General features: G+C 38.1%; 1 protein-coding gene across 2 annotated transcripts in view; it reads right to left on the bottom strand.

Annotated features, from left to right (window-relative positions):
• The window catches only part of Plppr5 (phospholipid phosphatase related 5), a 263,032-nt gene that overhangs the window by 170,527 nt on the left and 67,900 nt on the right, over positions 1 to 24,605 (bottom strand). The window contains exon 2 of one of the 2 annotated variants that reach the window (XM_076574877.1): positions 15,369 to 15,443. The exons of the other annotated variant lie outside the window; for it this stretch is intronic. Within the exon in view, the coding sequence (XP_076430992.1) occupies positions 15,369 to 15,437 (69 nt within the window). The 5' untranslated portion in view covers positions 15,438 to 15,443. The remainder of the gene's footprint in view (positions 1 to 15,368; positions 15,444 to 24,605) is intronic. 2 annotated transcript variants of the gene reach the window in all.

Genomic DNA, 24,605 nt, shown 5'->3' with positions numbered 1-24,605 from the left:
TGTTTGTATTCATGTGAGGAATCCCCAGGTGGTAGAGTAAAGAGATGTCAGGCTTTATTTGAATGATATACATGTGTATTATTCTACTTACCTGACTGATTTTATTATTTTCATTAACTTAAATTTTTATTTTTCCTAAGTTCAATTTTTAAAAACTTGAATAAATACTACCCTCTATTAAATTTCAGCTCTAACAGAAAGAAGAGTGGATTCAACTTTCATTGTTTGATGTTTCAGACAGCCAAAGCACTCCAAAATGCATTGGTCTAACATGCTGCTCTGTAGCAAGTTCCACCTCTAAACATTGCCATATCGTTCTTCACTTTATTTCCTGACAGTGATATTATTAGCTTTATTTTATCATCTGGGGAATCTAAGATGAAGACTGACTCAGCTGGAAGGAGACCAAGTGTCACATTCAGCAGGAGACCTGATTTGTACTAATGTTAGAACTGACAGACTCTTTGACGGCAAGAAATATGTTATTTTCTTTTAAAAGTCTCCACATTTTATTGCACAGTGCTCCCAATTTCATTGACTTGAACCAACCAACAGATAACACATATTCTCAGAAGGGAGTAAATCACACTGACCTGGACTTTCGTGATAAATGGTGATAAATGGATTGCTGAGCTGGATCTCTATAAGAGTCATAAATACCAGGAAAACAATAACTATGACTTAAAACAGTTTAAGTTGTTCACACTGTCCTGATTTAATATAAAGATTTCAGAAAATTTGTCAAGCCAGCTGTACAAAATACTATATATAGGTCTAGCAAACTTATAAATTGAGGAGTCAAGCCTCCAAAGGTTTTCCTAATGTTTGTGAGAGTTCCAAATTCATGTCCAGTTCTTATTTCATCATTTTATTGTTCTCTAAATTATGTTTAGCTATAATTAGTTTTATGCAGCCACTTGGTGCATAGATATTTTAGATTGTTAGGTACAAGCTGCAGCCAAGTGTATACCTCAGAGATATCTTATTTGAGAATTTGAGTCCAACTGCAATAAACAAATTAGAATAGCAAGAAAATATGAGGTTCTATAAGCCATTTTTCTTTATTTCCCAGCACCCAGCTATGAAGTACTGCACTTCATTCCTTAATTACTATGTACCAGAAATACTTCTGGGCACTGACAATACAGTTGCATCCACACAAACACACAAAATGTTTGAGTTTCTACCACCCATGAGACTCATGTTCCCCTGGGGAGAAAAGTAAAATGAATAAATAAAAATAAATGAGTGATTGAAGATGTTGATAATGAAGAGGACAAGTGAAAGAAAAATGAGAAAGGAAGTATGAGAATAGAAAGTGAATTAGAAAGGATGGTAAGGACAATCCTATTTTGGGGTTCCAGCTGAGTGACTAGATGAGTTCTATAAAAATCTGGAAATGGTACCAGAAAGCCAGAGAGAAGAGCAAGGTCAAAACCCCGTAAACAGGGTCTTTCTAGTCATGATAATGAGAGCAGAAAGGCCAGTGAGCAACAGAGGAAGAGGTAGGAACTGAATTCTGAGGGGGCCAAGAGCAAAATAATGTAGAGAGTAGAAAATCATTTTCCCTAAAGAGACACCTTTAAAGGTTTTATTTCAGAGAATAATTTGTATATGTGTTATGCACACAGAGAGACCACGGAACAGTTATTTAGCTGTTGAGAAATTGTGGGAAAAACAATGTTGCTGGAGTTGAACTGACAATGAGAAATGATGGTGCTGATGTAGGAGTGAAGAAGAGAACCGATGGTGATGATGTTGGAGTGAGGGTAGGAAATAATGATGGTGCTGATGTTGGTGAAGATGAGAAACAATGGTATTGATGTTGGAGTAAGAGTGGGAAATGATGATGATGTTGGAGTGAAGATGAGAAATGATGATGATGTTGGATTGAGAGCCAGAAATGATGGTGATGTGAGAAGATGTGAGAAGTAGTCTGATTAACCACTAAAAATTATGACAAAAAGTGATTCATGCTGCTTATGCTTCTGAAGATGGATTTTCTACTTTTAACTCAGACATCTAAATAAGTCACTATTTGTCAAAGGCATAACATTTATCTGCTCTGTTATTCCAGCTACTGGATAAACTGCATTAAATAATCTGTTGGGAACTTATATAGATGCACACATTTCAAATGGAAGACCAGAGACTGTTTTTTAACCCAATCAAGTGATAAAGCCAGGCATCCTCTACAGAGCAGGCAGAAAGAAGCAAAAGTGGTTTTGTCACTAATGACATCATACATTTGTTAACCAAAGATCTTAGCTGCAAATAAGAGAAACTAATACTGCCTCATCAAGTAGAAAAGGCACTTAATGAATACATAATCTCTTTGCTATAGGATCCTTGGTATGGCTTGAAGAACAGTTTCATAAGTATGTGAGAAAGGAAGTTAGTTATCAACAAGAAGCTCGGGCAGTCACAGCCCAGCTGAGTCTCCTTGGATGCAGCTGATGCTGATGCTGCCACACTGGTTTCTGAATGACACATGTATCACTGTGGCCACTGTCACAATGGCCCTTGTGGGAGCGCTGTGTTGCTATTGAGTCTACTGCCCTTCTTCTTTTGGATTTGTTGTGTTGTTTCTACTGATGCCACTTGTGTCCTCCTATCCGCTTTCGTCAGTCACTAGCTCCTGTCAGGGTACCTGTGGAGTCTGGTTGTTTTAGCCTAGTATTCTAGTTTGATTTCCTGTGGCTGTGATAAAATACTCTGACCAATACCAGCCCGGAGAGAGAAAGGTTTATTTGGCTGCTATAGTTGTTTTTGTTTCATTTGGTTTTTTTAAACTCCTTGGGGACCCACCACCTATCTCCCAAATAAATACATGGAGAGTTATTCTTACTACATTATGAATGCCCAACCTTAGCTTGGCTTGTTTCTAGCCAGCTTTTCTAACTTAAATTATCCTGTTTCTCTTTAACTACATTTGTTGCCTCTTCGCATTTTACCTTTCTTTCTTTCTTTCTTTCTTTCTTTCTTTCTTTCTTTCTTTCTTTCTTTCTTTCTTTCTTTCTTTCTTTTTTTCTTTCTTTTCTTTCTTTATTATTATTATTATTATTATTATTATTATTATTATTATTATTAAGAGATTTTCTATCCTTTTTACATACTAACCACAGATTCCTCTCACCTCCCTTCTCCCGTCCTTCAGCCTTCCCCCCCAGTCACACCCATTCCCACCTCCTCTAAGTCAAGGTCTCCCATGGTGAGTCAGCATAGCCTAGCACACTCAGCTGAGGCAGGTCCAAGCCCCCCCTCCCTGCACCAAGGCTGTGCAAAGTGTCCCACCATAAGAACTAGGCTCCAAAAAGCCGGCTCATGCACCAGGGAAGGGTCTCAATCCCACTGTCTGGGGGCCCCCTAAATAGTTCAAGCTAAACCACTGTCTTGCCTATCCAGAGGGTCTAGTCCAGTACCATGGGGGCTTCTCAGCTATTGGTCCACAGTACATGCATTCCCACTAGTTTGGCTGGTCATCTCTGTATATTTTCCCATCACAATCTCGATGTCCCTTGCTCATAGAATCCCTCTGAGTAGTCTTCTCACCTGTCTGCGCTGTCATAATTTAGGGGAATGCTCAGGGAAGACCCTTTTTTGGCTCTTTGGATCTGCCCCCACCATACACCTGACAGCTAGGCAGTAGAGGCAGCAACACCATCCAGTAACTAAGTCGGTAACTAACAAAGCTGAAGGCAGAGAGGAATATAAGGCAGTCCCCATCCCCCCCACCTTGGTGAGCAGCTCACGAAGATGGTTGGACCAGGATGGCACAGCATATGAAAGGGATATTTTGCTTCTTTGTCTATAGGGTCTCGCTGTCTAGTTTGCTTGCCTTGAACACTACATCTTCCTGCTTCTTTGCCAGAGCTGCCACAGGACAGGGTGAGGACTCTGACGGATTTGTTCTTACAGTTGTTGTGGATCATATTTTCTACTTCCTCACATGTCGTGTGGGGTTGTTTGCTTGTTTTTCCAGATTCTGAATACTTTTTCTCTTTATATGAAATTTTTTACTGTTCTGTAGTTTCCCAAATATTCTTAATCTTTGTTTTGTGATAAAGCTCCTTGGTTTGATCTTTTTAAGACTTGCTGCAAGCTGGTGAGTCAGGACCAAACAGCATTAAGGTTTAAGATTAGTTTTTCCAACTGTAAGGCAATTTGCTGTTGAGCATTCTGCATATTATTCCTTGAATTATGAGTTGTTCTCTAACCCCTGACCAGTAAACATACATTATTCTTGGCCCTACATAATTTCCAGGAACTGTTTATTCCATTCCATTCCAATAGCTTCCCTCACCCTATCCCCACTCTGAGTGGTTTTCTCACATGTCTGAGCTGCCGTAATTTAAGGAAATGCTCAGGGAAGACCCTCTGCAGCTCTCTGGGTCTGCCCCATCATACACAAACATTCATTACTTCAACTTGGGGAGAACCCTGTGATCTGCTCAGGTCCTTGGTTCCTATCTAGTATCCTCTCTGGGATGACTAAGGCAATCACTGAACTTCCCTCCTGGTTTCTCCTTTCTTATGACATCCCAGCTGATGTCTAATACCTGAAAACTGCTTAAATATATTTGTGTGTGTTTTTTCATGTTTCAGGTGGGAGAATAAACACAGTTCTTATTCCTCTAGCACATCTGCCATGAAACTTCAAAAAAGCATTTTAAATGAAGCAATAGCCTTTGCTAAGGGAGGAAACAGTTGCCAAATATTTTCAAAAGAGAAAATGTTTCTCCAGGTAAAGAGTCTATTAGGGGTAAAGCATTTCAGACCTCTGCCACAGGGAACACTGTGAACTCAGTGGGCTCATCCCCAGTGGGGAAGTTTTCATTCATTTTTCCTTTTATGTTTGTGTTTTTCGGGAATTAAATCTATATGAAAATGATGCACTATTGGAACTCAATAATGTGCAGAAGTCAGAACAAAGACTATATTTAGATAGAATTGTTTTTATGTTTTAGAAAAGCTCCTCCCTGCTACTTAAAATGATTTGTAGATGGTTTCAAAGTTCTAATTTTATAATTAACTAAAATTAGAATGCCAAACATTAATAATCACAGGATTACTGAAAGAGAATTTGCATATTTTACATAGTTAATTAGTACAAATAATTAGTGTGGAGTATCACCTCAAACATTTCTCGGAAAGCTAGTGTGTATTAATTCAGGTAAGGCATAGAATTTAAGTAGTTAATGTGTATTAAAGTCTATATCCCATGTGAAGAGGGCAGAAAACACTACTCAAGGCATTGTGAGTACACATGGGACTGGGGCAGAGATTTCTATCATTTTACTAATAAATCTTATTTCCAAATTACAGCATCAGTGAGCTTTGACAATCCTTCCTCTGAGAAGCCCCTTATTGCCTTTCCTAAAGGTAACCTGAGTTCATATTTCCAGAAGGCAGGGTGGACCATGAAATCCTGCAGGGAAATGATAGCACACTGTCTGGATAGGACCCCTTGGTAGGTGCTGCTCTTCCCATTCAGATTCCATTCAGCTTTCCCTTTCCCTCCCTAAATGAACTCTATTTCTCTGACTTGCAATAAATTTTCTGTAATATTTGACTTTGCTTCCACATGTGAAAATCCCTTCCTATCAAATCACCTATCTTAGTTCAAGTGTAGCATTTTTCATTTATTATTATTAATTATTATTGTTAAAACAGACTTTCACACCCTGGCAGGCCTGGAATTCACAGCAATCCTTAACCAAAAGGAAAAATCGATTGCTAAGATGTAGAAATTTGTTAATGATCTGCAGAAAGAAAGTACAGCTAAAAGACGAAACGACACCGAAAATTAGAAGTGTTCTAAAAAACAAAGCAGTTGCTATGGTTTGGGCCCACATCCCCTAAGGGTCCATGTGTTAAAGTTTGGGTCCTCACTGGGTGGCACTATTGGGAGACTGTGGAAACACTGAGAAGTGGAACCTAATGGCAACGTTCATGGACTTGTGCTGAAACAGAGCATCCTAGCAGGGGGAGTAGGCAGGAGCAAAGCTGTTCAACTCGTGAGATCCGGGAAGCAGAGCAGGCTCTACCAGCTTAAATACCTGACAGTGTGAGCAGCGGCACCAGAATCAAGTAGCCTTGAACACCGAGCAACTGTGTGTTCATGGTCTTTGCTTTTGTTTTTCTGCTTTAAAATGAATGAAGTAAAAGAAGGCTAAACACTCATCAGAACACATATAACCACTGAAACAGAAATTCACTGATTGATATTCTTCATCAAGTGGATTTTTTTATAAGGTGGACCATGACCACCTTTCACCAGTAGAAAGGCAAAGTTTTGCTGGACATTCGGTTTTTACGGTTGATAATAATTAGGCCATCCTTATAGGGACCTAATCACTGAACCTACTAAGCGTTTCTGTTCTCATGTTATCGTGGAAAGTTAGCAGTGACAACCACCAAGTCCTCCTATAATAGATGAAATCTTCACAGCAGGATATTCCTGAGTCCAAGAGTTATGACTGGAAGGAAGGCCTCTTGCCTGACATTATCTCAGCACAAGACGCTGTAGGGATGGAAAAGCAACAAGCCTGCTGCTGAAGATGCCTTTGTGCTGTCTGAATGCTCCCGAAGGGAAGGGAGTGTAAATTGTCGGGTTACCAAAGCACTGAAACCTACCGATGGAAAGAAGTGTGCAGGAAGCAACACGCTGTTTGCTCTTTTATGAGGAACTCACAGAAACGTGTTTATCTGGTGATGAAAAAGCAACATGAGAGGGAGCAGTCGGGACTTATCAGAGATCACAAACAATTCTGAGATCTAACTAAACCTAAAACATATTTGGGGGAATATGAATGAGGTAGGTATGCTACTAGCTTGCAGTATAACAGAAACCTTGCTTTGCGGCAGATGGGGAGACAATGTATGCTCCAGTCAACAAGAACGGGAGAAAACAGGAGACAAAATCAAACACAAAAGGAAATGATAAAAAAACACTGTTCCACTTTCTTCTTTAATTCCTTCCACATTCCTCTATCCTAAAAGTATTGGAGACTTAAGATATTCCTGGTTTTATGGGCAAGACTTTTTTGTTATAGTGTAGTATTTTTAAATTTCATTGTTTATCCTTTAGACTTTAGTGTGTATGTGTGTGTATGTGTGTATGTATGTGTGTGTATGTGTGTATGTATGTGTGTGTATGTGTGTATGTATGTGTGTGTATGTGTGTATGTGTATGTGTGTGTATGTGTGTATATGTGTGTGTGTATGTCCGTGTATGTGTGTATATGTGTGTATGTGTATATGTGTGTATGTGTATATATGTGTGTATGTGTATATGTGTGTATGTATGTGTGTATGTGTGTGTGTGTATGTGTGTGTATGTGTATATGTGTGTATGTATATGTGTATGTGTGTGTGTATGTGTGTATGTATGTGTGTATGTGTGTGTGTGTGTATGTATGTGTGTGTATGTGTGTATGTATGTGTGTATGTGTGTGTGTGCATATATAGTGCACTTTTGGTTGTATCTACTCCCACTTCTCCTCTACATCTCCTCTCAGACCCCTCCCTCACATGCTTCCTAACTTCATGTCTGTGATTTTCCTTCCTAACAACCCATTGAATCCAAATAGTGCTTTCTGTATGTACTAGAGTATACAGGGCCATCCACTGGAGCACAATATATGTAACATTTTGTCATAATGTGGTAAATAAAATATGTATGCCTGAAAAACTTCCAACACTAATCACTACCTCATTGATACAATTATTTCATTAAAAATGAATAATTATACTGCCTCTTGTCATCTTCTAGATTATAAATTAAATGAAGGAATCCTTGAGATGCATACTCTGCCCAAATTAAGACACACCCCTCTCTAGAAGGAATGGTTAATAAACCACATCGATTGTTTTCTTCTTTTTTCTTCCTTAACTACTAAACATTCCTTCTACTGGTCACAAGCCAGAATGATCCTCCTGCTCTGCCTCCATTCAGCCTATATAAAGCCTTAAGGAGACTTTTCATAAAGTCCCAGCAGTCCACATTCATGTGGTAGTCCTTTCTCAAATTCCTGTTCACGTAAGTACACTGAAAGCATTCTAATAGAGTTCTAAAGAACCGGTTTGTGGGATAATTCCCAGTGTAAGGACAGGACTCCCATTGTTTGAGGGCCTCAGAGTTTATCATTGTATTGTGCCTGATAGGATTTCAATAATATTTATACACAGACCATGAGAAATCAGAGAAGGGATTTCTTTTTCTGGTGTGTTCTTAATAGAATCTAGAGTTGAATATAAATATATTTTACAATGTTAATTATAACGGCAACAACAACATCTGAGAGAAAATGTTAAAATAGCCAAATATGAAAGAAAATTTATAAAAATAAAATCCATATAATTTTTGGAATGTAGTAAGATATTTTTGTTTTATGAGAGAAATAACCAGTGTAACACTTTGATTTTAATGTCATAACAGGGAAGATAAAATCGTATCTTCATTTTGTACCTATTGACACTTCTGTTCTTCAGATAATTTCTCCTTCTAACTTTGTGAAAGCAAATAGCTGCTAATTCACAACGTGCGATGAAGGGAGACCGGAGTAGAACACAAGGGAATCCATATCATTAATATCTCTCCAAATGTTCTTTTATTTATTGACAGAGAGTTACATAAACCACTTTGATCACTTGTGATCAGTACCTAGAATAATGTCAGGAAGTTCTGAGAACAGTGCAGAAACAGAATGGGCCAGATGTGACCACCAATGGTGATGAACCCTGGAGTATTAGTGACTAGGACTTAGTTCAGCCAGAGTCATTCACCATCAACACTCAAATATTCCTTTTCAAACTAAAGTCTAACACAATCAGCTATAGTTCTGAACCCCACATTCAAAGCCTCCATTTAACTTTTTGTCTCTGAATCATTTTTAATACTTAAAAATTCTATGTAAGGGTGTTTTCCCTGAATGTCTGTCTTTGCACCACACATGTGCAATGCCCAGAAGAGGCCAAAGGGGATAGCCTAGGTCTAGAGTAACAGAAGACTCTTAGAAGCCATGTGGGTGCCCTAGGTCTTGAGTAACAGAAAACTGTTAGTCGTCATGTGGGTACTTTAGGTCTGGAGTAACAGAAGACTGTTAGTAGCCATGTGGGTGCTGGGAATTAAGCCCCAGCCCCCAAGAAGAACAGCCAGAACGTTTAAACTCTAAGCCTTCCCTCCAGCTCCGATCTCTTGTTCTTAATGGGATACAAATTTGAATGTTGTTAAATACTGGAAACACAATGAAAGAGTATCAAGCTATAAAAATAAATTTTAAAAAGTGACAAGGACACTGTAGCAGTTGAGAAATTCATGTAAATCTTTTTCTACATGAAAAAGTACTGTATCTTTAAATTGAGAAAAAAAATTGGCAAATAGTGACAACCAAAGAATAAGAGTTCAGGTCTTATATACTAAAAAAATTATTATTATTATTATCATTATTATTATATTATTATTATTTTTCTTTAGACAGTGTCTCGCGGTGTCACCCTGGCTGGCCCACAGCTCAATATATAGACCAGGCTAACCTTGAACCACAGAAATCATTCTAAAGTTGCTTCCCAAGTAATGTAATTAAAGGCATACCCCGCCATGCCCAGCTGTAACTATTTTTTTTTAAAATTAAATCAGGAACTTAGTGGACAAAAGAGAGGAATTCTTCCAGAATGAACAAAAAGAAAGAAAATGTTGAATACATATATGCATATATATGCACATATATATATATAAAATGTTGGATATATATGTATATATTTTTCTGTGTAAATAATATGTATATATTTTTTGTATATTTTTTTTTGTAAATAAGAAGGGAGCATCTTCTCTATTTATGTGTTGTAATATGGAGGGTCCCCAACAACCAAACCCTAAGTTATAGACAGAGAAAACAGAAAAAATAATAAAAATTTGAATAATTAGTATTTGCCCTCAGAAGTAAAGGACTGGTCTCCAGGATTGAGTGCTTTGTCAAAGAGCCTCATTGAATAAAATATATCCAAACTGAGATACACGGTGGTAAAATTTTATACCATCAGTTCTAGGAAATTCTTGGAAAATTTCTTGTGACTCAGAATATTATCCGAGTTAAAGAATAAAATATTATCTGAGTTAAAGAATAAAAGTATGAAATTATACATTACAGACTATGAGTGAAATTACCAATCTAGAATTCTGTATCCAGCAAACCCATCAATTAGATGCTCATGTGCAGTAAAAGCTTCCAGTCCTATTTTCTAGGTATCCCATGATGAAGACAATAACGGACCTTACATACACGGTGCTCATGCCCTAAGCTCTTGAACCTGTGAATGCTATTTTAAATGGCAAGAAATATGAAGATTGGAAATAAAGTTTACCATCAAACTGGCCTTACAGCAGAGATTGCCCTCGGTGGTTCGGGTGGGACCAGTGTAATCATAGGTGTCCTTGAAAGTGTATGATGGGAGAGCAGATGGCTCAGCATGTTAAGACACGTACAGCCAAGCCCAGAGACCTGAGTTTGATTCCTGGAACCTACATGGCAGAAGGAGAAAACTAACTCCTAACCCCTCACAAGCTGCCCTCTCTGACCTTCACACACATACTATGGAATTTGTGGATCCAACCACATACATAGACACACACAAAATAAATGAATAAACATTTTTTAGGTGTAAGGGAGAGGCAAGAGAGGATGTCAGAGGGATGCATTTTGAGTTCCTCATCCACAACTGCTGACTTGCTGGCTTTGCAGCCAGCCAAGGAATGTGGACAGGTTTTTGAATGTGAGGCTAAGAGAGAACCTCTTTCCTTGACCAATAGAAATGAAGATGGCCCTGCCCACATTTATTTTAAACCAATGATGTCTAAACCTGAATTCTAGCCTTAAGAACTACAAGGTGATAAATGTTTAGAGTATCTTCTAGAAGAATCTCTCTACTGAAGAGAATATAACCTCCCCCCAAAAAAGCAGGGGACCTGGAATGAAAGGAAGTATATCACAACAGAAGAAAAAGCCAGGAAGGTAACTCTCAAGATGGCAACAAAGGCAAATCCCCAGACAGTTGCTGTGGACCACACCAAAAGACAAAGAACAAGCAGCCTCCAGGGATTCAGAAGGAAAAACAATGAATGAGCTACCAAATCATGTCCAGAATTAGATACTTAAAAAAAAAAAAAGACTTTATAAAATGGATAACTAAGCCACTATTAACTGCAAGAAAGGTAAAAAGCTGTATATAAAAGGGGACTGTATCCCCACATATAGTACCATATTTGAATATAATCTAGATAGTTATAAGAATAATGGAAACATGGTGTCAACTTTGCTAAAAGTTGTGGTCCATCTATTATGGAATTTTCAATAATATATGGGAGGAAGATAAGTATGCACTGTAAATGCAGAAGTCTTCATCACTTTAAAGACAGCCAACAAATAAGACCTAAGTTTATAGATCAATACACAGCATCACACATACACACACACACACACACACACACACACACACACACACACAATTCAGATAGGTAGATAACATGGTACTTTATGGGAGGGGACAAATAATTAATTGTCTGCAGGCTTTCATTATTTTAAACACTTTTTGACCTTTCAATCCCTGGGCATGTCTTATTAAGTCAAAAACTAAAATGAGATTTGAGAGATAAAATTATGGTGATTTATATGTTAAAATATTCACATAATTAACAGAAGTAGCAAAATTATGAGAAGGCATTTCTACCAGCACACCCATTCTCCGTCCACACTGTCTTTCTCTTCTGTCACAGTGGATGCTCTAAATGTTCCATTCACTTGTCTATCCTTTGTTTTCCTACCTTATGAGAATATAGCATCTATGAAGACAGAATTATAATGTACTTTTATCAGCACTATATCCCTAGAAACTAAAACAATACCTTCTACATAGAAGGCATTGAGCTAATGGAACCAACTACATGAAAAGTTTGAAGCCTTCCTTGGTGTTTATTCTTAAATGTAATAACCATTTATTGCTTTAAAATTTGAAAAAGGAACCGGCATAGTTATCTTCATCATAAAGAAAAACAAAGGAGCTGCCTTTGAAGAGAGCAGGAGAGTGAGTGCAATGATGGTCTACCTTGGAGGGCTAGTTGTGTCTTATCTTGTGAGAGCAGGGCATTGGAGGCAAAGTCCACATGGCCAGAGAGCCACCTGGGGCCTGCTGGAGCCTAGGAGCTCAGCAAGAAGGTAAAGGTGCAGGAAAGAGCCGGAACATCAGCTTCTACTCTGCCCAGCTAATTAAATGAAATTGCTTCAGGCTTGGACATATGTGAGCATAAATCCTTCAGTTAGCGAAACATTGAAGGTGTTTTTCAGGAAACACTTCCAGAGTCCCGGGGTTGGAATAATAAACAACCTCAGAAACAGTTAGAGCCTCTTGTCGGTGTCCTTTGATCATCCCAATCTCAAACTCCGGCAGCAGGTAACTCCCCAACAAAAGAAGCCTGTGGCCTGGGAAAAGGCGTGTGATTCTGTACCCTAAAACGGGCCCTCCTCCACATCCAGTCGCAAATAGCTCTCCACCTCCCTTGCAGTTAAATCCTCTTGCTATCAACCCATCAGGGAAGAAGAGCTGAACTTGTAACCCCTGGCCTCCCTGCGGGTACAGCAGAGAACAAAGCTTTTTCTTTTCACGGAGAAAACAATGCCATAGGACTGGCTATTGTACACTTTGGGCAGGAGGCCCTTGCTCAGCATCTGACATATACAGTGGATGGGGTAGGTGAGATGGTGAGGAAAACACATGCCAGTTTATTTATTAATTTTATTATCTCTTTCATTTGTTGAGATTATAATTAAATCATTCCATCCATCCCCTTTCCTCCTTTCAAATCCTCCCACACACCCCTCCTTGCTCTCTTTCAAATTCATGGACACTTTTCCCATTAACTGTTGTTACACACACATATGTACACACATGTATATTCTTAAATGCCTGCTTTTATCCTTCTTTAGCAGAGCATAGTTAAGTGGATTCATGGCTGCTATGAAAAATGCTTTTTAACGTAGTCTCCAGTTTACTGTAGTCTCATGTACCAGTTAATATCAGTCAAGGAAGTTGATCGCATAACAACCTCTGTTCATATGCCAACATCTGCCAAAATATTACCTAAACTAATTCTTCCTCTTTTTATCTGCTATGAAAAAATGCTTTTTAACATAGTCTCCAGTTTACTGTAGTCTCATGTACCAGTTAATATCAGTCAAGGAAGCTGATCGCATAACAACCTCTGTTCATATGTCAACATCTGCCAAAATACCACCTAAACTAATTCTTCCTCTTTTTATTAAGAATTTCATGCATGCATATAATGTATTTCAATCATACCTACCATCCAATTCCCCTGTTATTTTCCCCAACACTTTTCCTCCCAACTTCATGGGCCAATACCTAGTCACCCTCCTGCCTGCTGCCTCCCAGTCCCAGTCTCTTTCTTTGTTCACTTACCTGTGCCAGTTTCTGGATTTCCTCTGTCTGCCAAGTACCACATCTCCCCAGCTCTACGGGCTCTCTTCCATGCTTGGATTTCTCCCACAGACCATCTCTTGTGCTTGCTGCCAGCCCTACTCCTGTACCTAGGAGCATCCACTTCCTTGTTTTATTTACAGTGTGATTGTGTTTCCAAAGCCTTCCTCCTGATATGATCTCTGTTTTTCACATTATATAAGAAAGACCGGTGGGTTTAGCACAAGAGATGTATAAAGAACGGTCCACATTCTGTCCCCTGCTGCTGTCTTTAGGTATATGTTGCTCATGTTAAGGCGGAAGTCCTTTGTTGTTTTGACTAAACTTTCCATTTTTATTCGCGTTTTTTTTAAAAAAAAAATTAGGTTCTCATAAGAACCTTGTGCATTGTCTTCTTAAAGCATTCAAATATATTTTAAAGAGTCTAAAACTTTAAAACACAGGTGATTTCACTCTCCCAGCATCCACATATTCTTGCCTCTCATTTCATTAGATTGCCCTAGGTCCTTTTTTTTTTTTTTACAAAATAACACAGCAATCAAAGAGGAGGAAGACTCCAAGAAAGTAATTGTGATGTCTGAGTCTATGCTATAATCCTATTAAAGACATCATGGGGAGAAGCTATGATCAGTTTAGCATTTCTGGCTTAATCAAAAATTTAATATAATTCATTACAACATGGGAATTGCATGCATTTCATTGTAAGATATATTACAATGCATTCAATATTATTGTTATACATAAGCACAAATACAGACTCAAAAGAAAAGGTAAACAGACAGTAGTAGTTTGGGCTGGCTACAAGTACACTTGTCATTGATAACCTGCTACTAACATGTAGGTTAAACATACAGGATCTAGAAAGGCCAACTTTAGTGACGGTTCACCACAACTGCAATTTATGATGGACATAATGAGGCTAAGCAAGCTGGAGCTCCGAGACTCTGTCACAGTTCACGGGGATGAAAGTGACAGAAGGGAAATGAAGCTTAGGAAATGGAAACAGAGCCATGATCCTCAGTGACAGTAACCTTGGGGCCCCTGGCTAATCTGGGGACAAGTGTAGTTATACTAACCAATCAAGTCAGGGCACACTGTGACATTCTAGAATGAAACTGAGAAGTACTGGGTTAATGGGCAAGCTTATAAAAAGAAGAGTAGATGGAGGCAGAAAGAAAGAGGTGTGACAATCAGATAAAAATGTAACTCTGGAATTAAAGGACTTTTGTGCATAGTGCTAGTATGGCATCCATGTTCACAATCACCTTAGCCACCCAAGAGTTCCATTGAAAATGACCTATGCCACAGCAGGGAGCTACAGATACATCTTCAGTATATCAGGAGGAGGGTACATGAAGTCATTATTGTACCTGAAAGTTTTCCTGCGCCCACCCAGCTCCCGTGTCCTCCCAGTCAGGGCAAATCTCTCTCATCCACCAGTCCTATAGCCACTCAGACCCAAGTAAACACACAGAGGCTCATATCAATTAAAACTGCTAGGCCATTAGCTCAGGCCTACCACTAACTGGCTCTTACACTTAAACTCAGCCCATTTCTGTTAATCTATATGTTGCTATGTGTTCTGTGGCTTTACCTGTGTGCCATTACATGTTGCTCCTTGGGCGGTTCGCTGGCATCTCCTGACTCAGCCTGCCACTTCCCAGAATTCTCCTTGTCTGTTTATCCCACCTATACTTTCTGCCTCGCTACTGGTCAATCAGCTTTTTATTTATCAACCAATCAGAGCAACACATTCACAGCATACAGAGCATCTCACAGCACATTATAGAAGGGAATGTTTGTCGCTTCTCACTTTGAATGGCATATGTTTCATTGGAAAAGTATACAATCTAGAGGTGAATGCTCAGTGTACTTACCTCTACGAAGATGAAACAGGGGAAAATTGTGTTGCTCCTAAGCTCTTGGCCTTGGTGATTAGGAAACATATTTTCCTGTTGGCATAGAGGAACGAATACAGAAACTGTGATATCTGCTTTGTACATGGCTACATGCTCTGTGGAAGCTCAATAAATTCTCATCATAAAGCTAACTTTGTCTTACCAGGAACTGACATCATACATCCTGAGTTATTGCCTGCAGTGTCAGAACATTGATATCTTCTGCGTGCCTTGCATTCAGCATCCACAAGGATGCTTCCTTTCTGAATACGGACCCTGACTTGCCAGATCATCAACTATTTCCACTTTCATGTATGCACAGCCAGGTAACTGACGTTGGACTGCACCTATTGTGAGATGGGTGGGAGTCTGGTGAGTACCTGTACCCCCAGTACCTGCCTCACCAAATGTTCACAGTATCTAGCATGTTCCTAGAAGGCCTTTCACCAGGAAACCTGTCAACACTCCCACCACATGTGCTCCTGCCTCTAAGAAAGTAAGGAAGGAGGAAGCTGTTTTCAACACTGAGCTCCATAGCAGCTTTTGATCTAAGGACCTCCTCCATTGCTGCTGGTATACTGTTTGGAAATTTGAAAATAAAACGATCTTGATGCAGAAACCACCTGATGGGTCAAGGCAGTGAATTATTTATTCAAAATGATCAAGAAATGTTTTGATTATGTTTCTCATGGTGGAAAACACAAGTCAATACTTATGATAGCAAATAGGTTAAAAAAATCGTAAAATTGTAAAAGAATCTAAATTAGATGTTTATATGGAATTACGAAAGTGACTCAAGTAATGATTAATTTACATTGTCAGCTTGGCAAGATAAAATCACTCTAGGAGAAACACTTTACGCATGTCTGGGTGGGTATTTCCATAGAAATTTAACTGAAGTGGGAAGACCCAGCCTGAAGGTGGGTGGCACCACTCCATGGGCTGGGGTTCTGGACTGAATTAAAAGGGAAAAGTGAACTGAGCACCAGCATCCATCTGTTTCCATCCATCCACCCATCTAACCGCCTGTGTGCCACAAGTAGCCGTCACACATGTCTGCCACCATACCTTCCCACCATGCTGGACAGTAGTCTTAAGACTGTGAGCCAAAAAAATTCTTCCTTAAGTTGCTTTTTGTCAGATACTTTGTCATGGCAACAAGAAAAGTAACTGCTGCATCATGTGAAAATAAATGGATGCCTATAGTTAATTAAAACACAAAGAAAACCTAAATTCCCATATATATAAAATTAAAGCCATGGAGTTATGGTGTCCTATTTCTAAAGGCATCGGTGGTCAGCCTCCTTCAGGAGGCTAGAATGCCTAACTTTAGGCCTATTTGGAAATTATATTAGAAAATTCTGTTGCTCTAAGGGCTTGGACCCATTGCTGGCAAAGGATGATGGCCAAGTATTTAAGGACAGTGGTGTAGGTTCTGCAAGGCTGCAGACAGTTCTCCATATTGTAGAGATTTCCTGCACCCTGGACTGCCCCCCATGTCCCACCAGCTTACACTCTTCATAGTATGTGGGTAGTAGTTCAGCTCTAATAATTTAAAAAAAAATATGAGAAATGACATGAAAGTTCCAGTAATTTGTGAGAAAGTTATTATGTATAGAAAAACTTAAATAGAACAAAAAAAATACTTCACAACTACAAAATTTGGGATATTGTCTCACCAAACATCATTCTCCCACCACATATTAAGTTTTAAAGTTTTGCAGTGATTGGTCCTGTGATGTGGTTACTATAAATGCACAGTGCTGTTGTAATATTTGAAATCTTAGAATTTTACATTTAATATGATGCTAGTTATAGTAAATGAACAAACCTACAACTCATAAATTTTTAAAAGAAGGTAGGAATTTGGTCAAGTTCTTTGCCTACAGGAGGTAAGGTTTCTTATGTCTGCTTTGCCGATCACTGTTGGATATTATATTTGTAACTTAACTTCATTATTCACATTTTTCATCTGATATATATATATATATATATATATATATATATATATATATATATATATATATATATATACTCACTCTGAGTACAGCAAAGGCATTCCATAGGCTGCCATCTTGGATTGGAAAAACAGTGAGAAAGCAAGTTGAACACAAACACTGATCTCTTTGCTTTTTGACTACAGGTGCACTGTGACTAGGTGTCTCATACTCCTCATGCCTTCATTGCCATGCAGTGTGATCAGACATCTCATACTCCTCTTGCTATGACATCATTGCCATGCAGTGTAATCAGACATCTTATACCCCTCTTGCTATGACATCATTGCCATGCAGTGTGATCAGACATCTCATACTCCTCTTCCAATGACATCATTGCCATGCAGTGTGATCAGACATCTCATATTCCTCTTGCTATGACATCAATGCCATGCAGTGTAATCAGACATCTTATACCCCTCTTGCTATAACATCATTGCCATGCAGTGGGATCAGACAGCTCATACTCCCGTTGCCATGACATCATTGCCATGATAGATTGTGGCCTCAAACTATGATTCAAACTGTGAACCTCCTTCTTTAAGTTCTTTTTGTCACATATTTGGTCGCAACAATGAGAAAAATGACTAATAAATATCTACCAAATTAACAAATTTTGAGGTCCAAATAAACAAGCAAACTGAAGGTATGGGACATGATCATCCAGACTTCAAACCTCAGTGAAACAGATGCATTGTAGCCTTTTGTCTACTAAAACTATGCTTGAGATCTCCATGTTAGGAAAAGGGACACTGTATTTCCTAGATAATATGGTAAAGCTACTGTATCCCCCAAATTCATGTGTTGAAATTTTAAACTCTACCATATTTGATTCTCAATTCTTAGAAAGAAAGCCTTTACAGTGGCAATGAAGGTGAAATGAAGCCATTAATGTAGATTCTAATCAACCCATCTAGTGTCCTTATATGAAGAAACTAGAACACAGACACACATTAAGAAGACTGAGGAAGCCAACTATCCATAACCAGCAAGATAGTTCTTGAAAGGAATCAATTCTACAGATACTTTTGCCTCAGATATTTGGCTCTAGAATGGTGAATGGAGTGGGGTGGGAGGAAATTTTCTGTTTTTTAAGACATCCAGTCTTTAGGACTTTGTTATAGCAGCCTTCACAAACAAATACACTAGGAAGCACTCACCAAGGTATGGTAATGTCAAATGATATTTTAAATATGTTCATCATTGAATTGGGTGAGTTTGGAAACAGCTGGCAAATGGGTAGAAGTGTTTGCAAGAAAAGATTATTGAAGTGAGGTCTTGATAACCATTAATGGCTACATAATTTTGGCAATGTTTTCCCATGTTATAATTGGATTTTTCCTCCCTCTACTCAGGGGAAATTTAAATTTTTTTTGCTTGGGAAGTAATATACATAGAAAAACTACTTAATTTGCCTATGGCTTTACTGTGACAAATTTAAATTCTAGAGTCATTTTCATTATGAACACAAATGGAATGCTAATTAATGTTACTATTAGTCTCAGAAAAACATAATTACAAGGGTAAAGCTGGCACTTTTTCTATCCCTCAAAGTAAATAATGCATCCCATTTGAAATGACTTAAGGAACATCAGAAACTTAGCTTAATTTCACCACATCTATTCAGCCTTAGTCCTTAGTGCAAATAATAATAATAATAATAATAATAATAATAATAATAATAATAATAGAGACTGGACATTATTACTATTTTTGTAATGTTATTGTGTTCTTAAAAGTGGACATTAGCAAAAAACATTTTCAAGGAGAAATTCATATAATTGTATTATATTGGTGCTATACTGTTATTGCCAATGAGTCTTACAATTTTCTACATTTTAGTAGTAGTGCACATTAAGTACCCTATTCTATATTAATTGATTTCCATTCATTCTTCCTCTGTGCCGCAAATATTCCATATACATGAGCAATGAGCCCATATGAAAATAACCATACTGACTATTGATTGCAGCTTCTATTGAAAAATTTCACAAAATACTTGAAGTCTTTAATAGCTCTAATAACCTTGTATGCTCTAGAGTACTGTCATGATGGGCTATGTAAAACTGCATACAGTACATACTGTTTTTTCAGTCCACATTAACTTAACTGATAGTTCATATGTGGGGAGAGAGAGAGAGAGAGAGAGAGAGAGAGAGAGAGAGAGAGAGAGAGAGAGAGAGAGAGAGAGACCTAAACTTTATGTTCAACAAGCTCTCATCTTGAGGTTTTTAAAAAATTATTTATTTTGTATCTCATTTTAATTTTTAAATCATAAAGTTTCTGGGGGTTCCAAATGACAAGTGTTCAAGCTCTCCACGAGGGCAGGAAAAATCATATAGAACACTCTCAATTTCCTAATGAGTCATTAAAGGGGAAAGATGTTTACAAACTGACTATCCTGGGAAAGCCAATTACATTATTACTCTATCAATTTGAAAGCAGAAATGTTTTATTTAGGATTTTTTTCCCAACTGACATATTTGATGACTAAAACTTCAGTAGCATTAACAAGAGAGAACTGTAAATTCCACTCTAGTAACAGACCATGCGCAGTGGCCTAACAGTCTGGTCCTCTGTCCTCCCCAAGTGTCTCTCCTCTGTAGACTAATATGTTCACTCTCACTGTGTTTGCGTTTGCAGGAAGGGAAGAGGAAAAGATTGGCTGGAGAATATATCCTCCCCTTTAAGGAAATGTGCCCATCATTCCAGATTTGCTAGAACATAGTCAAGAGGCCAGAGCTAGCTATGTGGGAAGCTGGGAGATGTGTCCCACTGGAGCTGCTATTTATAGATAGAAGAAGTCTAGGAGATGAGTAATCTCTACTGCTTGGAAGGAATTAGACAGGTTTGTCTTTCTTCCATAAATCTTAACTCAGACCCTGGAAATTCAGCAAGTGTTTGGGCTCCCCGTGGTTTCAGCAGTCCACTCGAACAGTGGCCTGTGGTTGATCAGCAGTGCACACACATAGGGAGCTTTGCAGTGAGTCAGAACGTCCGCACTCTCAGTCCTGTGGCCACCCAAAGGCTGACATGGCAAATTTTTTTTGTTAATAGCAACATAAATTGTGACGTAAGCTTAGATTAGATCACTTTGCAAAGGAAAATAAGTCACCATGTGTTGTTACTGGTCATTTTAGCTTTCTGTAGCCTAACCTGAACTAGCCCCAATTTTTATGGCAATGTGTTCATTACATCTTCCCAAATTTGGTTCTGATTCTCATCGTTCAAAGAAAAATGTCTTCTGTTTTCTGAACCTGGAAGTACTTTACACTTAAGTTTATAAGTATAAAGAAGAAAGTAAAGAATACTACCTAACTTACTCTCTAAAATGTCCATGTGTTATCTTAAGGACAGTTTATTAGGCAACTACAGTGTCACCTAGAGGTCTAAAGGAAGCTCAGTATCCAATGACATGGGCTCTTCTAAACATGGGACACAGGCTTCCTTGGTCCTCTTTTCTAGGTGTCCTATCATAGTCTCCCCTGCCTCTTTGTTACCTGTCACTTTGATTTGGGAACTCTTAGAGCTTTTATGATCCTGCTTCTGTATTTCTGACAAGTTCAATATATAAATTGAAATCCACACAAAGATTTTCTTTCTAACATTCTGACTTGTGGCTGATAAAGGACTCTGTAATGAGACAATTCTTTCTCCCTTGGGTTCTGAGTGCTTCCTGCTGGTCCACTCACCTGCTGTTTGAGATGCAATCTACATATTATCTGTACAGCACCAGAAAGACTCACAAGAGCAGAGAATATGACTCCCTACCTTTCAATAGTAGAGCCCTTTCTTTATTAAGGACCTCACTGCAAACATCTCCATGCAGCTGCAGCTAGCTTGGCTGGGAAAGATTACAGACAACTGTGCTACCTGTTTGCTTTAACTGGCTTTCCATTGCTGTTATAAGACATCATAACCAAATGCACCTTGAGGAGGAAAAGGCTTATTCCAGCATACCACATCACCACCCATCAAGGAAGTTGGGGCAGAAACTCAAGGCAGAAGCCTAAAGGCAGGAACTGAAGCAGAAGTCATGTAGGAAGATTGCTTACTCACTGGCTTTCTCCAAATGGCTTGCTCAGCCTGCTTTGTTATACACCTCAGGACAACCTGTCCAGGGTTGGCACCACCCACATGGGTTCAGCCCTCCCACGTGAATCACTGATTCAGAAAATGCCCGACAGGCTTGTATTACAAGCCAATCTTAGGGAAGTATTTTCTCATTCAGGCTCCTCTACCCAGATAACTAATTAATCAAGTAGACAAGAATACAACCAGGATGCCACTTGTGTATAAATACTATTTTTCTAATATTGGAAAACTTTTTCTAATTAGGCATGTCTCGTCTTTGATCATTATTATTGAAAGAAACATATTGCTATTCTGCATCTCAGTTCTTTGTAGTCAATTTTATTTTATTCTAAAATGTGTCCATAAGATTCTAAGATATATTCTGTCTCTTAGTTTCAAAGAAATGAGGAGGGGCCTATGGATCTTTTTAAAAATTAGATTGCTTAGGACTTTTTCATGGGGAGATATATTTTCCTTATCTTTAATAACTGCTTTTATATTATTTCTGTGGCCAATATCTCTCCTGTGTTATCTCTGGTCTTCTCCTTTAAGAAAAAACTTCTTTTTTAATATGGGCTTGACTGATATTGATTTTCCATACCTCATGACTCTTCCTTATTCCTCGTGCTTTGTCTTTATGCAGAACATCCTGGATTCTGTGTTTTTATCTCATTCAGTATTTTTGTACTGTAGAAACATCACATTGAAAAGCATAACATATCAATTATTATGCCCCTTCTTATCTACATAGATGCTGAGAATTAGATATCTAATTTTCCAAAGAAACACTAATTTGTCCCCACCAAATCCTTAGTGATTATCTACCACACCCACATAAACTGTGACAGTGAGGACCAGACCCAACCTTCAATGTGATGAGATAATTAGATTAAATTATTAATTTATTATTTATTATTAAATTAAAATAAATTATTTCTGAGTGACTATAAGCAGGCTGAAATAACTTGAAAATACCAGAATACTTAAAATGAAATATCAACAATTTAAAAAGCATAGTCAAGGTCATACATAGCAGAACTGAAGCTACAAAAAGACAACTCAAAAGCTGAGTGGAAACAGGCAGACTCTTCTAAGATAAGGAAATAACAAAGATTGGAGAGAAAATATGGATATGTATAGCTGAAAATGGAGAAGTGGAATATTTATTAAAGGTTTTTTTCCCCCAAAGGAGAAATGAATTAAACTTCAAGACCCAAATCTCTCATTTTAGATGTGATTTTTCCTAAAAGATGATACAGAAATAAAGCCAACACTGCTGCTTTTGGTAAAATGCAGCTGTTACTGTTTTTCTGCCTCCCTGCCATTATCTGTTCTAGAGTTTTGTTCCTCATTTTTCCAAATGTGGAACTGAGATAAGAGAGTCCCTTGGGCAACTTGCACAGGCAGGCCTGGGAGAGACATGCACAGCAGCTCCCCCAAGAGAGTGAGGCCGAAGTTTTCTTTTCACCCTGGTGTGTGCATTCTACATCCATTTCCCCCTGCTATTTGAAAGGTGAGATGCAAGGCCTGGGGACAGCAGCCCAAGCCATTGACTTCTCTGGGACTTCTGTACTATTGGAGGCAGAAAGATTTTTTTTTTCGGATGATGCTCCTCAGAGAAATGTAACTACAGAGTTCAAATTTTAAGAGAATATTAGAGTAGCTTATATATTTGTTTACTTATTTATATTTACATCTGTGTGCTCCTGTGTGTGCATGCTACTGCATGGGTGTGGAGGTCAGAGGACAACTTGCAAGAGTAAGTTCTCTATTCCTCCATGAATTCTACAGGATTGAACTTGGGTTGTCAGGCTTGACGGCAAACACTTTTAGCTGCCGAGTCATCTTGTTAGCCCAGTAGAATACTTTAAAGAATTTCTTTGCCAGTGATGTTCCCTATAAACTGTCTGTCAGTAACACCTGTTTGGGTGACTATTGAACCCCAAGCACATGTATCCAAACCCCTGGTCTTCTTCAGAGACTCTGTATTATTAAATGCCATTTTTCTTTTCTTTCTCTTTTGTTTTTGTTTTGATTTTTGTTTGTCCTGGTCGCATATTTCCCAGGCTGCCTTCAAGCTTCAAACTCACTAAGTAGCAAATAGCATGGCCTTGACCCTATCTGCAATGTGGTAGGATTGCTACCGTGTGTCTCCACACTCAATGTCTGCAATTCTAGACATGGGACCCAGGGTTACACCATGCTGGGCAAGCACTCTATTAAAAGAGCTACCTCACCAACACCATAATTGCCTTTAAAAAATATACACATTGTTATTTCTCAATTGAACCTTATTAAATCTATAAAATAAAACTGAACTACATATTTAAATGAAAGTTTTAACAATTAAAAATCACTAGGATAAAAAATCAATATTACCAGTTCTAAAAGATGAGTCTACTAAAAATTTATCATATTCTATTATATATTATAATCTGTTTTAAGTTGCTATACACATACCCATACAAACATGGGAGATTGTTTTTGTTTTTATTTCTTTGTTTGCTTGTTTATTTGTTTGAGACAGCATTTCTTTGTGTAGCCATGGCTGTCCTGGAACTTATTCTGTAAACCAGGCTGGCCTTGAACTCACAGAGATCCTTCTGACTCTGCCTCCTGTGTGCTGGAATTAAAGGTATGCACTACCACCACCTAGCTCAAATATGGTTTTCTACTTAGCTTTGTCATTTGAAAACATACTACATCTAGCCTTTGCTTTCTAAACATTTCTGTAGTGAGTTATAATGAATACAATTTACTAGATGTATTTGGGATTGTTCTTGAGTTAAGACTATTTCTTTTTCATTATAAAGAGTACATTTATAAGCAAAATATTAAACAGAATATACCTCTGTAGAAACATTTATTAGCCTGAGTATATAAGCTTTAAATTACCATATATATTCCTCCTAAAGCTGAGAAACATTGACCTTGAACTCTAATAGTGATATTTTCTTATATTTAGAATCAAATTAACTTAATCCACAGATTTGGCATTTTAATCAATGAAATTGGGACTTTTTCTAATAAATTTGTAGCTGTAAGTGAATGAGATATTATTTGAAGATTCATTTTAAATATAAGTATTATAATATCCTTGATTACCATTTACAACAATATTTACTGTGATGATGGATTAATGATC

This window comes from Peromyscus maniculatus, chromosome 6, assembly GCF_049852395.1.
Source record: "Peromyscus maniculatus bairdii isolate BWxNUB_F1_BW_parent chromosome 6, HU_Pman_BW_mat_3.1, whole genome shotgun sequence".
NCBI classification, from domain to species: Eukaryota; Metazoa; Chordata; class Mammalia; order Rodentia; family Cricetidae; genus Peromyscus; species Peromyscus maniculatus.
This window is presented reverse-complemented; position numbering and strand designations above follow the sequence as displayed.